Below are 16,318 nucleotides of genomic sequence, written 5' to 3'. Positions count from 1 at the left end.
TAAGCCTTGTTAAATGGCTAAGAATAGGAGCCATTTTCTTTCTTTCCTTTGCTTTTTTAATGTGCAGATATTTTTTCTACTGCTTTCATCTATTTTCAGTGCAGTTATTTGTGTGATTTGGGTAGACTGTTTCCCACAAACTGCTGTCAATTCAGGGCACTTTCTGAAAGTATAAATCTTGAAAGCCAAATGCCACCTACTGTACGGCTCTCCTCCACTCACTTTATAATCTTTCAGCCTTGCAGATTTCACAAGTTTACAACTGCCACTCTTAATCTGCAATTTCACTTTCTTTCTTCTCCTCGTTCTCCCACTCAATTACTCTTTTCCTCACTGGCTCTCCCACACACCGTGCTTGCCAGACGACCCCCCTCTCCAGGCAACCTTTGTAATGCTGGCACAGTAGCTGGCTATCTCTTATCACTTATTTGTTTCCTTTAATATAAAAACAGAGTAGCGCCGCTGCGAGTGACCCCCTCTGCACTACGTGAACTCACCCCGACAGTTTTCCCGGAATGGCCTGGGTGGCCTCACCTGAACCTGGCCGTAGATAAACTGAACAGACAGTGTAGTGGACAGACACTGGTTATTAACTGTGTGCATTGTGAAAACAAGTTAACTTTTTGTATTTTGTGTGCGTTTGATCTGAAGGGAAAGTATGAAGATTCAGTTCTGGCTCTATTCACTGGTTAGGTCAGATTCTACATGCATCTCACACTCGATTACATTGTATGTCCTAATCAGGAGTGACGTGATTCCAGCAAGTAATTTGTCTGTCCACAATGAAAGTAAAAGCTGCACAAGAACATGCAACTTGAAAAAATGTTATCTCTAATATTGCAGTATAGTTAAGTGTAGCGTGATTTTGATGTTTATTTCATGTTTACATTTTTTTTTTTTTATACATTTACCAATCAAAAGTTTGGGATATGTACTTTTTTTTTTTTTTTTTAAGAAGTCTCTGCTCGCCAAGGCTTTTTTAAAATTAACTTTTTAAAATTGTAATATTTTAAAATGTAATTTATTCCTGTGTTGGCAAAGCTGAATCTTCAGCATCTTTAGTGTCACATGATCCTTCAGAAATATTTCTAATATTCGTATTTGGTGCGCAAGAAACATTTCTTATTATTGTCAATGTTATCAAAACAATGTTCCTTAATATTTTTGTGGAAACTGTGATGCATTTTTACAGGATTCTTTGATGAATAGAAAGTTCAAAAATAAGTATTGTAATAGAAATATTTTCTAACATTTATAAATGTCATCATAACTGTCACTTTTGATCAATTTAATGCATTCTTGCTTAATAGTATTAGAAAAGTATTCATTTAAACAAAAATCTTACTGACTCCAAACTTTTGAACGGTAGTGTACACTTTAAAAAGTGATCAGTTGACTTAACTTAATACATTTAAGGCAATGGGTTTACTCAATGTCTTTAAGTAAATAAACTTCATGCTTACTTGAAAAAAAAAGTAGTCAAGTTCACATGACTTAATTTTTTAAATTAAGCATTGTTTATTTACTTAATTTTATAGCAATGTGTTTACACATTTTAAGTAAGTACACTTTTTTTTACAGTGTAACAGTATATCGATAAAAAAATTCATTTTCATGAAGCGTTTTTTTAATTGTTTATTTGCTTTTAAACACTTGAAAAATTAACTCATTAACTAAACTACATTTTTAAACAATAATAAACAGTTTTTTTATTTAGTTTGTTTTATATTGCATGTTTGTTAGTGAATTATTTACATTTTTATATTTAAATTATAAAATTGATAAATTATCAGTTTTACATCTTTATTTCTCAATTTGAAAAATATATTATTATTTGTTAAAACATTTTTTAATTATTAGAAAGCCATATTCTTTTGTCTTGTATTGTACGTTTTTCTAATAAGCTGATTAATAATATTCGCTTTTACAGTCATGCAAGTAGCTACATGTCTAACTGCTTTGTTAAAAATGCCTGCTTGTCTGAAGAGCACGAAACATGCTATTTTGACCTGCTAATGAGTGTTTGGTGTGTTTTCGCAGACATGCCCATCTTTGGCCAATGTCCTGCACAGGATGATTTCTACCTGGTCATGTGCAGCCACTGCAGTCAGGTAGTCAAACCCCAGGCCTTCCAAGCACACTACGGTAAGACCACCTTCTGCTCTCCACAGTTGACTTGCTCTCTGCCTTTCTCTCTCTGCTCTCCCTGCTGTCTTCAATAGAGGTATTTTAGAAAAAATCTTATCTCACTCAAGGGAATTAAGTCGGAAATCCCTCCCGCCCCCACCTCTGCTCTGCCTCGACTATCATAACATGACGAGGGAAGAACACAAGCCTTTGATACCCACCGCCAGAGTTCTGTTTACTATCCTCAAGTTAATGTTTGATGTGCTCTTTTTAGTTGGCACATCTGTGCTGTTTTATCCAATCTAGCACATGTAAAACCTCCCATAAGATGTCAGATAACTTCAGGAATAAAAAATAAAAATAAAATCACTCCCATGTCAGTACACCTCTGATCTGTATTTTGGGGAAAATTGCTTACTCGGGGGGGGGTTTATATTTATTTGTTTTTGAGCCGCCAATGTGTCAACAGTGTTTTAACACTATCGTTTATTTTAGCATATGAACATTGCAAATCCATCATATTTTGAGCATTTTTCAAAGAAAGTGGTGTCAATCAAATGGTTGTAGAATGTAGATGGCTTCAATATTGGAGCCGGGGTATTTTTCATATCCATTCAAATTTGTTAAAAGTCGCTTCGTTCTTATTGATTTTGCTTTGTCCCAGCTGTTTCTCTACACACAATAATTAACCTTGAATGAAAGTCTCCATTACCTGATGCTGAGTCACTTTGTTGTTTAAGGGTGTGTTCACATTTGTAGTTTTGTTATTTTGGTTCGGACCAAAAAAGAAAATAATATGTGTAGTCCATGTTTTACGATGGAACTTATGGAACATCCAAACAATGCTGTGCTGGGCTAAATGCGCTGGTTGTATGTGGGTACATTTGATAGTATATTTACAAGCTGAAAACTCTATAAAATAGTCAAAACAGCGCCAGGAATTCCTCCTTTACACACAAAGAGCTGCTGCAAGGATTTGTGCATCTGACGCCTCACGCCTGTAGTACAGAACTGTGATGGGCAGTGTAGCTGGAGCATTCTGTCCTTTTTAGGGTCTCATTTTCTCATCATGTTCTGTTTTTGGTTCGTTTAGATGTCTGGTCCGTGTTGCGTTCATATTTCAGTCTAACTGCACCAGTGTTTAGACTCACCTTCTCAGGTGTCTCGTCCCGCTTGCTTGATGCACACAAGAGTTCGGATGGCAGCGTTCACACTTATTCAAACTGCACTAACCGAGCAATCGCACCAGAGTTCATTTTAATCGAATCAAACCTGCCAAGTGTGAACACACCCTAAGATTCTGCAAAAGCTAGTGCACTTGAATGTATTATTTCAGCATTGGCCACAAGGGGGAGACAAATTGTCATTAAATCCCTGTGGCAAAATGCGTTTTAAGCATGCTGTAAAGTAGGGCAGCAGAATAACAAAAAAAGTAAATAATGTCTAATGTGAAATGCATAACTGCTTTTTTTATTTACTAAAAATGTAGTCTGCATATGTTGTGCATTTCAAAGTGAAGAAACCACAGATTATTTGATCATACCCCAATATACGTCTTAGTTGGTTTGCTGTAAATCTGCAGGGCATATAACATCCAATGAAATGCAAGACAGGTTCAAGTTATATGCTGGCATGATCTCCATTTTTTTAATTTCAGTGTTTTTGACTTTTAGATATTTTAGCCCAAATTTCTTAGCAGTATCACTTTCACAGTTATGTCACAAACATAATTACAAAATATGTCAGAATAATCTCAAATGTTTTGTTAATGAAACCTAATTTTACTTGTTAAAATTGGGTAGCGTATTCATATAATGTTTCTTTTTTTTGTCATCTTCCTTATATGTGAATATTTTAGTTGCACTTAAGCAGTTTTGTTAAACTGTCTGCCTAGTGTACACACATATTCATGAACCGTTCATGACATACTGCACATGTTCACAGACTATTAAAACCCAAAATAAAAACTGTTATTTGATTGGAAGATTTCCCGTAGCCATAACTGAATCCAAAAAAATGTCAGAGGACTCTGAATTTGTGTAGATTGTGAAAGTTGCAGCACTCTTGAGAGAGCCAAAGCATGTCGACATCAGTGCACTTGACGCTCTGTTCAGCTTCCAGAATATCAGTTTTTCAGGACGGCCTTGATGTTCAAAATATTCTACAGTTCTACTGTTTATGGTGCTCGGACTGAGCCAGTTCCTGCAGTTTTTAAGAGATCATTACACAATCACTCTCTCTAGCGGCGAGGGTTTTTTTATGAACACTGGGACTCTTTTCTTCTAGAGACTGAAAGATTAATGAGCAGATTAACTACACAGACCATGAAACTTTTAAATGCTCAAGTGCTTGACTAATAGTGTAGGGAAGAATCTAGTTCTGGCAAGTGCTTATCCGAGACGAGGATTAATAAATCATATTGAGCTGAAACAAGCTGCGGTACTAAGGAATATGTATTGCAAACTACATCTAAATCTGCAATCAGAAATGCAAATATATTTTAGAAACTATGTTAAAAGGATTGGCCCTAGTGAGAATTTTAAGTCATTACATATGTATGTAATGACTTGATGCATGTCAAATATTGTTCACAAATCTGTCTAGATCTGTGTTAGTGAGCACTTCTCCTTTGCCAAGATAATCCATCCACCTCACAGGTGTGGCATATCAAGATGCTGATTAGACAGCATGATTATTGCACAGGTGTGCCTTAGGCTGTCCACAATAAAAGGCCACTCTAAAATGTGCAGTTTTATCACACAGCACAATACCACAGATGTCGCAAGTTTTGAGGGAGCGTGCAATTGGCATGCTGACTGCAGGAATGTCCACCAGAGCTGTTGACCATGAATTGAATGTTCATTTCTCTACCATAAGCTGTCTCCAAAGGCGTTTCAGAGAATTTGGCAGTACTTCCAACCGGCCTCACAACTGCAGACCACGTGTAACCACACCAGCCCAGGACCTCCACATCCAGCATCTTCACCTCCAAGATCGTCTGAGACCAGCCACCCGGACAGCTGCTGCAACAATCAGTTTGAATAACCGAAGAATTTCTGCACAAACTGTCAGAAACCGTCTCAGGGAAGCTCATAGCATGCTCGTCGTCCTCATTGGGGTCTCGACCAGGCTGCAGTTCGTCGTTTTAACCGACTTGAGTGGGTAAATGCTCACATTCGATGGCGTCTGGCACTTTTGAGAGGTGTTCTCTTCACGGATGAATCCCAGTTTTCACTGTACAGGGCAGATGGCAGACAGCATGTATGTGTCGTGTGGATGAGCGGTTTGCTCAACGTTGTGGATCGAGTGGCCCATGGTGGCGGTGAGTTTATGGTACGGGCAGGCGTATGTCATGGACAACGAACACAGGTGCATTTTATTGATGGCATTTTGAATGCACAGAGATACCGTGACGAGATTCTGAGGCCCGTTGTTGCGCCATTCATCCACAACCATCACCTCATGTTGTAGCATGATAATGCATGGCCATGGCCCCATGTTGCAAGGATCTGTACACAATTCCTGGAAGATGAAAACATCCCAGTTCTTGCATGGCCAGCATACTCACCGGACATGTCACCATTGAGCATGTTTGGGATGCTCTGGATCGGCGTATACGACAGCGCGTTCCAGTTCCTGCCAATATCCAGCAACTTCGCATAGCCATTGAAGAGGAGAGGACCAACATTCCACAGGCCACAATCAACAACCTGATCAACTCTGAGAATGAGATGTGTTGCACTGCGCGAGGCAAATGGTGGTCACACCAGATACTGACTGTTTTCTCACCAACACAGATTTAGACAGATCTCTGATCGCGTCTTTGGTAATTCACACTGCGTGATTGTCACTCACGTGCACGAGCAACGATTTGCCTATGATTTCGGGCATTTGTCTGCGATTTCGCAAAACTTGTCATTGAGTCAAAATCGGGGCTAAAATCGGGCAGTCTGAACTAGGTATTACACATTCTTCCTGAACTGGTTACGACTGTGTTTACGTTAATACTCACCAAGATGGGCATTGAGACATTTTTTGAGTGTATTTGACCATTAATAAGCTGGGAAAACGAGCTCATTTTTGCAGTTGTATGTCAGAGGCAGCTTTATTTTTTTTTATATGGTAGGCCTATGTATGTGTGTGCTTCAGATGCGAGCGCGAAATCTGCGGGAATTGGTAGAATTAATGTTATGCACAGTCCTGCGCGAAATTTAGACCGGTCACACAATACTAACACGATGTCATGAAGAAAAATCCAGCAGAACACGCGTTCGCCGTGTTCAGAGGGTTAACCGGACTGAATGAGAGGAGGTGGGTGCATGTCAGCTCACTGTCGGTTGGAGAAGAGAGCGCAGCTGGTATCGATATTGTAGAAAATGAGTATCATATCATTTCAGATATTTCAGTATCAATACATATCGATATTTTTGACAACACTAGTTCATACAAACAGTATGTAATGTGTGTACGCCTCCAATAAAATGTAGATAATCTCTGTGCGTAAAATTGGCTCCATTATAGACAAAAAAATTATTTGAATATAATTACAAAAATGTGTAAAGTTATTCTTTTTTTTTGTATATATTTCCGTTTATATATCTTATTATTAATCCCTCCCTGCCTGGTTCAATAGGTGCCCTTGTAAGAAAGTAGCAATGCCTGGGACAGACTTTCACATTTAAAAAGATGCAATCTAATCCTGTTTACGTGAAATAAGCCTTCTCCTGAGCATGTTTGAGCTTACAGACTTGTTGCTATGACAGCAACTCCAGGATGAGCTTCGAAGAATTTAACAATCCTGGATCATGTCAAATCATCAACAGTAAAATCCAGATAACTGAGTAATCCATGTATGAAGAACAGGCCCCAGGCAACATTTCCCAACCTTCTATTGTCCAATTTTGGTGAGCCCGTGCACATTATATCCGTGGTTTCCTGTTCTTATCTAACAGGAGTGGCACTCGGTGTGGTCTTCTGCTGCTGTAACCCTTCTGCTTCAAGGTTCAATGTGTTGTGCGTTCAGAAAAGCTCATCCCTTGTGAAACTAGCCCAAGTCCTTCACATAAAAATCAGTCTACAGGCTAGGACGTCAGGGATGTTCTAATTTTTTCAGTTTGGTTTCAAGCTGTTCACACATTGGCAATACAAAAAGCGATTAATACATAGAAATTCTTACATATAGTCCTGTTAAGAATAATAAGAAATAAATGTGTATCCTCCTCAGCATTCATCAGTTTAAAATGGACTTTTCCTGTTGAAATTGACCAGCTGAATGTACATTATCCTTCATTTTCAGTACATTATGCATTTGTGGATACTGTGGGGTTTTACAGTCGCACTGGACCTCAGCTGATTAGCTGATTGGATATTCAATATTGCTGTCCTTCAAGCAATGTCAAACATAAAGTCTTTGAAATTATTTGAAAAGAATTACTTAAACATTTACTGTGGGGAAGGGGGTGGGGGTTGAGGATGCTATCTGGAAAATGGTTTCAGTTTCAGGGCTGAGAAAGTTATTCTAACTCTAACTTATTCTATTTTACAGAGACATTATAGAGAAATACTAAACGTTAAAAACAAGCAATTCCTAGAGGGTCCTCGCACCATTGGTGCTCGGGGCCTTAATGAGCCTTAAAGGTCGCAGTAGTCTCATTAAAATTATTGTTCATATAACTGTAATTATCATTAGCTGCATTGTATATTTGACTATGGTTAGTTTAAAAGCTAAATTTGATGTCCAACATGAAATATTGTTTAATGTAATTAATTACACTCCCTTTCTCTATGCTGTGATTGTTTGACAGTTGTGTTACCTGCTCTGACGTATTTGAAGTTTGCCGATGATTGCTACATTCAAACTTGCTGTTATAACAAGCTGTTTTGCAAAGTGGAAATATAAAAACACTCAAACACACTGTCAGAGCACTTGATTAGATTGTTTGTGGCCTCCGCCATTTTTTCATATGTGTTTTATATTTCTACTCTGTGCCTTTGTCCCCGCTGATCATCCTTCTTTTGCACAAGGCTCTTGATTTTGTCGGTAGTTCCCTGTGGTCATTTGTCAGTTAGGTGTACAGTTTCCTTACAACAGTCCCAGATTGCTTTTCAACATGGGGCAAAATGATATTGCGAACTGTTGTGGTGTAATTGGGGCTTTGTCGATTGGGCCTTTGGTTACTAAAATTGCTGTTGGCTCACTATCACGGAGCAGTGCCAACAACCCGGCAAGAAGCCAAATGCCTCTGTGAGAAATAAATAAGTCAAGGATTTATTCCTAGTGTCCTTTTATTTATTTATATATTTATTTATTACAGCCTTTGCTGTAGTTTTATCAGCACAGATAAACACTGGCGAGACATCAGACTAAAGTGTGTGTGTGTGTGTGTGTGTGTGTGTGTGTGTGTTTGCCCCTGGTTTGCTGGAGGGCTTAGTGACAAACGCTGGGCCAGAGCAGCAGGACTGTGTGTTTTTGACAGGCAAGTACGAAGAGACAGAGACGTTTGCTAGTTGACTGAAACAAACAAAAAGTACATTTTTGTTACACGAACATAGAATACATATAAGATATCCGCAATATTATTAACTGAGAAAAAGTAAAAAATTTTCATTACAAATAACTTTTAAATAAAATAATTTTTAGTTTTTGATACATAGTTTCTTGAAGCCTGTAAAACCCCCCTGCGTTAAACGTGAAAATGCCACTGAATGTCAATAAGACGGGACTGTTAACCCTTAAAGACCTAGATAGCCGCCCGTGGCTAAAAATAACTTTGTTCTAAAATGTTTCATAACTTTTTAACCGCTAATCCAATCTGTATGCTGTAAAATGCACTGTAAAGAGGAGAATCTCAGCTTGATCATAGATTGATTATTCAGATCAGCATCATCAAAATCTGCAGCTCTGAATCGTCAAGGAAACGCATGTGGGTTGTTCCCCTGAGCCAAACAGAAACGATTGTTGATCATTAGTACATCCAAACTTTGTTCTGTTTGAGTTCACAGTAAAAACCACATTTTTGCTGCCGTTTTTCTTAAAATTCTATTAATTGAATCCATTCTCAGACTAAATAAATGTAAAATTGGAACTTAAAATGAGCTAGATGGAAACTTCATGTTCTCCTGTTTAAAATGATGGCACTTGATTCTAACTGCTAGAATGGGTGAGAAAAACAAAGAAAAGTAGAGGCAAGTCAGGCGCCCCAAAAATGTTGTAGGTCTTTAAGGGTTAAGAAATCTATCATTACCCTACAGGATTTATTTACTTTTTGCCTTCAACGTATTGAGTATTAGAAGGGTAAAATCTTTGTTTAAATGTCTCACCCCTCAGAGAGAAGACACAGCTCCAGCAGCAAGCCCCCATCCAGCTATGCCTCTCCTGCATTTGCAATCTCTCGAAATAAGAGCAGTGTTGGGGGCGGGGCCGTCAGTGGAAGCACACTGGCACGCACAAACAGCAGCGTCCCCACTAAAATCTACAAACCAACCAAAGAGAAGCTGCCTCACCGGAAGCCTCACTTCCCCTATAGGGTGCTGCAAGAAGAGAGGTGTGTATGTGTGTTTTGATGGAGTGTAAGTGAATTTAATGGATAAACTTGTTAAGATAAGCAGCCCATTCTTACATAACACAAAAGATGTAATCTGAAATTCATCCACCTTTGGTACAATATAAGTCTGTTTTTATTTCTCTGCCTCCCAGCCCAATTCCTGCTGTCAAAGTAGATAAGGTCCATCTGAAGGAATCTTCAGCCAAACTCCCCCATGTGCCCGCCTCTTCTTCCACCTCCTCCTCCAATACTGTAAACACCTCTCCCCTCAAGTCAGGCCTTAACTTCCCCTCCATACCAAAGGCTCCACAGCTGGCCCCTGGTCAAATCCCCAATGGAAAGGGCCACCTCTCGTCCCAAGAAAAGAAAACGGACAGCAGCAGTGCCAGTAGCAGAAGACCCTTGTACAAGAGACAAGGTAAATGCTAATACTCACTGCTGCTACTGTATATTTAAGTTATTTGTCACAGAAAATTCTACTAAATTGTATTGAAGAAAGTACAACCCTCTTATGTGTTCTGTTATATGTTTCTTTTAGAGCGAGAGTTTAATCCAGATATCCATTGTGGGGTTATGGATATGACAGCACATAAGCCATGCACAAGATCCTTAACATGCAAGGTGTGTCTCCTTACACTTTGAAAATATGTTGCACTATGGACATTTTGGCCCATACAAATAGGCAGCTATTATTTCTATGTTACTGCCAATAATCATTTTCACATGTTAGACATTGTCAGACTTTTTTAAACCCAGACATTATACAATAGATTATTTTATTTTTGAATATAGCCCGAATATAATAATACAGTATCAATAATAAAGCCAGATATTATATTGTATTTTATTCTTTATTTTTGAATATCACCATAATATTATAATATAGCAATAATAAAATAGCAGATAAAAAGTTCAAATGTTATCCTGATTTGATTTATTTTATTTCTGAATATCTTTATAACCAGAATGATCTTGTCCGATATCAATTTGGTCACAGTATAGTGCATCTCTAGGACATCCCTAATGAGTAAGTGAACAAAACATTTATTTGCTTGACCGAACCGTTAAATTTCACCCCCATGTCTTCACAGACACATTCCATAAGCCAGAGGAGGGCGGTGCTCGGGCGGCGGCAACGCTTTGACACGCTGCTCGCTGAGCACAAGAGCAAAGCGCGCGACAAGGAGTTGCACTTCAGGTTGGACCCCTCACACCCAGCACCCCCTCTCAGGGACCCTCACCCTCCCCCTTCCCGCCTCTCACAAGACCCTCACCCGGTCTCCCATGGCAATGGCACAGCTGATGCCACCAAGCCTTTGCCCCTCAGCAAACCCAAACCTCATAATTCTGGGCTTCCACGGTGAGTTGCTTCCTCCTGCCCCACTATTTCCTCTAAATCAGCTTCCTGTTTGATTGATTAGCCAAATTGTGGTAGTTTACGGTCATTTTTATAAATCTCCAGTTGTTTTTGTTGTGTGGGACAACCAAGACAAAGGTTAAGGTGCTCTTCTTTCTCTTCAGACTGAACAACAGTAACTCTCACAGTGGAGGAGACCCAGCCGTGGCCCACGACCAGGCCCACCACTCTCACTCAGCCCCTGTTGGTACTGAGAGCAGCCGCCTCTCCAGCGACGAGGGAGAGAATGAGGAGAGGGAGGAAGCCACGGAGAAACTGGACTGCCATTATTCGGGTTACCACCCACGACCAGCTGCTGTAAGTGCAAGAAACCTTGGGGGGGGGTTAAGTGGTGAATGTCTCATACACAAGTGCCTGCTTAAAAAATCACTTGCATTTATTTTCAGCTTTTGAATCACCAAGCTATTCTAAAACGAGTTTAAATTAATATCCAAAGCCACATTTGAATCCAATTTTGTGGCAAGCCACCCTCTTTAATGCAATTTTCAAGTCGAGTCAACCTTCATCTGAATGCTTGAAGAGAATGTTCTGTATGACTTTATATGAACTACTATTCATGTTCTGTCTCTCACCAGTACTGCACGTTTGGAAGTCGTTTGTACGGGAGAGGATGTCACACATTTGACCGGCGCTGGGATAAAGTACGGTGTGTTCTCACCACCATGCTGGACAAGCATGTCAACTCACAAATGTGGAAGTGAGTGCGTTGAGACCCTTCCTACAAGCAGCTGGTTTTGTGATGACCTCAGTCCTAATTGAGATTTCTTTCCTTTACTTTGTAGGAAAATCCCTCTGGCGTTGGAGAACTCTGCAACAACACCGACAGCCTCTCACCGGACGAGCACAAATTCACATTCTTCCTCATCCTCCTCCATTTCCACAGGCTTTCTCGGCTTGTCTTCGCCGCCGCCTTATGATAGCAAGCCGGTCCTGTCATACGGCACCACCCTAAACGCCCGCTGTTCTCCGCAAGCCTCCGCAACCGAGCAGCCCGCCTACAGTGGCGCTTCTAGACAAGTGTCAGCCTCATCACCCCAGATGCCTTCAGCCCACTTGTCCTCGCTACCCTCGTTGGGCTCCAACCGACCCCTTAAATCCCGATCTGGTACAAAGTCCTTCAGGGCTCGGGAGCCATCCTCCAGCCTAAGTAACTCTATCGTCAAGGGTAGTAATAATAGCAGTGTTAGCGTCAGCGGAAGTGCGAGCGGTAGCCTCAGTTCGGGCAAGAAGCGGAAAAACAGCTCCCTGCTGACCTCCCATAGCACTTACACCTCTGAATCTTCCTCATCTTTTAAGAAGAACTGCGCAGTAAACTTGGGCAGCCTGGGCAGTGCCTATCACTCCTCGCTCGCCTCCACCCCCTCTTCGTCTTCATCGTCATCAGCGTCGTCAACATCCCACAGCGGGGTGTACAGTGTGGGGGTAAACTGCACCCCAGGCAGGGCCAACTCTCTGAGTTTGAAGCAGGACTCGACAGGACGCGGCCCTCCTTCTGGCAGCCCTGCCGAGTCCATTAAACGCATGAGTGTGGTGATGAACAGCAGCGACTCCACCCTCTCCCTCGGGCCATTTGTTCACCAGAGCAGCGATCATCACGCAGATGCACGTCTAGAAGCCAAAAGGAGGAAGGGTTCACCTGGCTCAAGTAGCCTCAACAGCACAGGTCCATACACCTTATCAATACAGATTCACTGTTTTAATCCAGATTAGTGATGCACCGATCATGATTTTACATGGCCGATTCTGATACCGATTTTTTTCAAGGAAACTGGCCGATTCCGATACCGATTTCCAATAATAAAAAAAAAAAATTACACAATAAAAGAACTAAAGTATACATGAACAAGATGTTTATGTGGTATTTAACAGGCTAAATTGGCTTTTGGCTAGTGAAAACAAGTCCGCAATCTGAAATTAACGGGAAATTGAATTGGAAATTAAAAGGCTGAAAAGTGAAATTAAAGGCAACAACTGCATATTCTGCAATCCAAACAAATATGTTACTTAAATCAGCATTTGTTTTTAAATTCAGTGTAAAGAAAAAAAGTCTTTACCTGTGAAATGAAATAAAACCAATGTAATTGTTCCAAAATGTTAAATCAAATAATAGTTTAGTGCAACGAAAAAATATAAGATGCTACAGTAGGTCCTTTTTAAATCAAATTAAGTTAATGTAATTTTAAGGTAAAATAAAAATGATCATCCTATAGGCTACAGAACTGAAAAGTGCATGCATGTTCTTCTTTAGGCTACAAAAAGAAGTATTTCGGCTTTGTCACAAGTTTCGTTTTCATCCGATCCAACAATTGAGAAGCTGAGCTGAACAAACGCTCATCTGCTTGTGCAGGACGCGGAGAGGTAAGCTCGCGTAACTTCAGCTCGCGCAGGAAAGCGGCTCTTCTTTCCCTTCAGCGTATCTCGTCTCTTCCCTCAGTTCTCCAGTTTCCGTTTGTAACACACAGTGACATGTTCGCGAATGATTGCAATATAGGCGTATGTGCACGCGGGCGCACTTCCGGAAAAATCGGCAGAAAAATACAAAGAAAACCGGACGGTTGCCGATCGCACGCTAGAAGCAAAAACCGGCCGGTTCCGGTTTTTGGCCGGTCAACCGGTGCATCCCTAATCCAGATTCCAGCTTCATTTGATTTTAGTTTTGATCTAGCTTCTGTTTCATTTGAGTTTAGTTTGTCCAAATCAGACTCTGTCTAATGTCATTTTAGCATTAATCCAGCTTCTGTTTCACTTGCATTAGTTCTTAGATTTGGGTTTTCATCTCAGGTTATTTTTAATTAAAGGATTAGTTCACTTCAAAATGAAAATCTTCTGATATTTTACTCACCCCCATCTCATCCAAAATCTTCATGTCTTTCTTCAGTCGAAAATAATAATAAATTTTTTTTTTTTGAGGAAAACATTCCAGGATTTTTCTCCACACCATAGACTTCCATGGCAACCAAAATGTTGAAGGTCAAAATCAATGCAGCTTCAAAGCACTTCGAAGGGCTTCCAGGGCTCCAGACTGCGACTAAATGGTCGCATTTTGCGAACTTTTTTCCTGCTGGTGCGACTGAATTTGGTTGGAGGTCGCACTGGTGCCACCACCACGGTGCTCAACTGATAAGAGCTGCCATTTCTGTTGCTTATGAGAAAGATCGGACGGCAAACGAAACGAAAGCAGAACGGAACTGCGCTATTCGTTTAAGCTGTGCTGCGCGGACCGTTTATCAGCTCGGAGCAATAATAGACATCGCAGTGCGAGCTCATACATGGGCCGATCTCGATCACACGACACCGGTACTAAACAGCGCTGGGAGATCCAGTGAGAACGCATTTGAATTCACCCTCAGTATTAAAAACATCGCTACTGCGAGACCTAGTGGGAAGCGTTTGGTGCAGAATTCTCAGTTATAAACCACAGATATCAGATCCAACAGAGCTGACGCGGAGATCAGGAGAAACATTTTGAAACATTCAGGGCTTTCAGTCAACAAATCATAAACATTCACCATGGATTTAATGTAGTAACACCCCATGCTATTGTGGAAGAAATAGTCAAATGTGTTTTATTTTTTATTTTTATTACATTATTCATCTCAGGTTTCGTACAACCTTTTGAGAGTGAAATTCAAGCACTTTTCAAGTGTTTCACACTTTTCCCAGCACTTCAAAGCTCTAAATATTACCCCTTTTTAATATTATTTTTAGTGTGATGATTTGTAAAACTAAAAGTTTAAAGGTGCTGGCCACTTTATGGCAAAAAAAACAAACAAAAAAATCTAGCAATGGTTCCGTTAGATAAGACCCTATTCCTCATCTGGGACTGCGCAGAGCCTCTGAAGCCCTTTAAAGCGCTTTGAAACTGCATTGATTTGGACCTTACACATTTTGGTTGCCATGGAAGTCTGTGATGGGGAGAAAAATCATGTTTTCCTCAAAAAAATAAATTTATTTTCGACTGAAGAAAGAAAGACATGAACATCTTAGATGAGATGGGGGTGAGTCAAATATCAGGACATTTTCATTTCGAAGTGAATCATATTTAACTAAATCTATTTAATTTATTTTAAGTTTTAATTTGGTTTCTGTGTCATTTCAGTACGGGTTTCATTCTATTTTACTTTATTTTATTTCATATTCAAATGATTTGATCTTTGATCTTCTTCAATCTTATCCAGATTCTGTTGATTTGTTTTTTTTATTTCAGTTTAGTTTCAGTCCAAATCAGACTGTCTAATGTCAATTTAGTATCAATCCAGGTGAATCCAGATTCTATTTCATTTCTTTTTAGGTTCTCGTTTAATTTCAGTCTGTGTTAATACTGTTTCAGATTCAAATGAGTTTTTTCTTTGATCCAGTTTCTGTTGATTTGTTTCATTTGTTTAGTTTTAATCCAGACTCTGTCTAATGTCAATTTTATTTTTTCAGTGTTTCACGTTAGTATCAACCCGTTTCATCTTAGTTTCATTTTGATCCAGATCTATTTCACCTAATTTTACTTTAGTATGTTTAATCCAGTTTTTCGTATGACTTTATCTTTGATGCAGTTTCAGGTTCATTTCAGTTCAGCTTCAGTCTAGACTCTTTCTAATGTATTAATGTGAAATGACAAACACTGAAACACACTATTATCAACCCCGTTTCATCTTAGTTTAATTTTGATCTACTGAATTTCACCTAATTTTACTTTAGTATGTTTAATCCAGTTTTTCGTATGACTTTATCTTCGATGCGGTTTCAGGTTCATTTCAATCTAGACTCATGTTAGTATTAATCCAGTTTCGTTTGTTTCTTAATTCTGGGTTCAATTTATTTTGGCTCGTTACATTTCAGTTTAGTTTTATGCTTTTTAATCACGTTCTTCAAAGTTTAACTTTAAAAAAAGTTTTGTTTTAAAATGAACAAGGCTGACTTTTCCGGATTGACATCTTCATTAAGTCCTAGAAACATAAACCAAAATTCATTTGTAGACTTTACATCAACGTCAAAAGTGCTGTTTCTCATTCAAATTTTGTAACAACTTTGACAGCGTCTGGAGCAGGAGGAGGACAAGGTCCTGGCAGGCCCAAAATGGCCAAGTCTCCATCAATCAACAACATCCACAGCAAGCACGCTCGCTCTATACCTGGACCACCAGGGCTCCCTAACAATTCACTCATACATCAGGTTAGTTTGCTTACATCATCCGGTTGCTTCATTGTTTTAGTTGAGAATGTAATCTGGTCTCGTC

At 39.6% G+C, this 16,318-nt stretch overlaps 1 protein-coding gene across 1 annotated transcript in view; it reads left to right on the top strand.

Annotated features, from left to right (window-relative positions):
- Positions 1-16,318, top strand: part of atxn7 (ataxin 7) — a 46,259-nt gene that overhangs the window by 26,885 nt on the left and 3,056 nt on the right. Inside the window, exons 5-13 of the mRNA XM_079845238.1 lie at positions 2,041-2,145; positions 9,455-9,671; positions 9,824-10,089; positions 10,210-10,292; positions 10,763-11,031; positions 11,193-11,385; positions 11,664-11,785; positions 11,871-12,751; positions 16,118-16,254. Coding sequence (XP_079701364.1) covers positions 2,041-2,145; positions 9,455-9,671; positions 9,824-10,089; positions 10,210-10,292; positions 10,763-11,031; positions 11,193-11,385; positions 11,664-11,785; positions 11,871-12,751; positions 16,118-16,254 — 2,273 coding nt within the window. The remainder of the gene's footprint in view (positions 1-2,040; positions 2,146-9,454; positions 9,672-9,823; positions 10,090-10,209; positions 10,293-10,762; positions 11,032-11,192; positions 11,386-11,663; positions 11,786-11,870; positions 12,752-16,117; positions 16,255-16,318) is intronic.

The sequence above is a fragment of the Gobio gobio genome, assembly GCF_949357685.1.
Source record: "Gobio gobio genome assembly, chromosome: 19".
NCBI classification, from domain to species: Eukaryota; Metazoa; Chordata; class Actinopteri; order Cypriniformes; family Gobionidae; genus Gobio; species Gobio gobio.
Note: the sequence above shows the minus strand (reverse complement) of the source record. Positions and strands in the feature narration are given on the sequence as shown.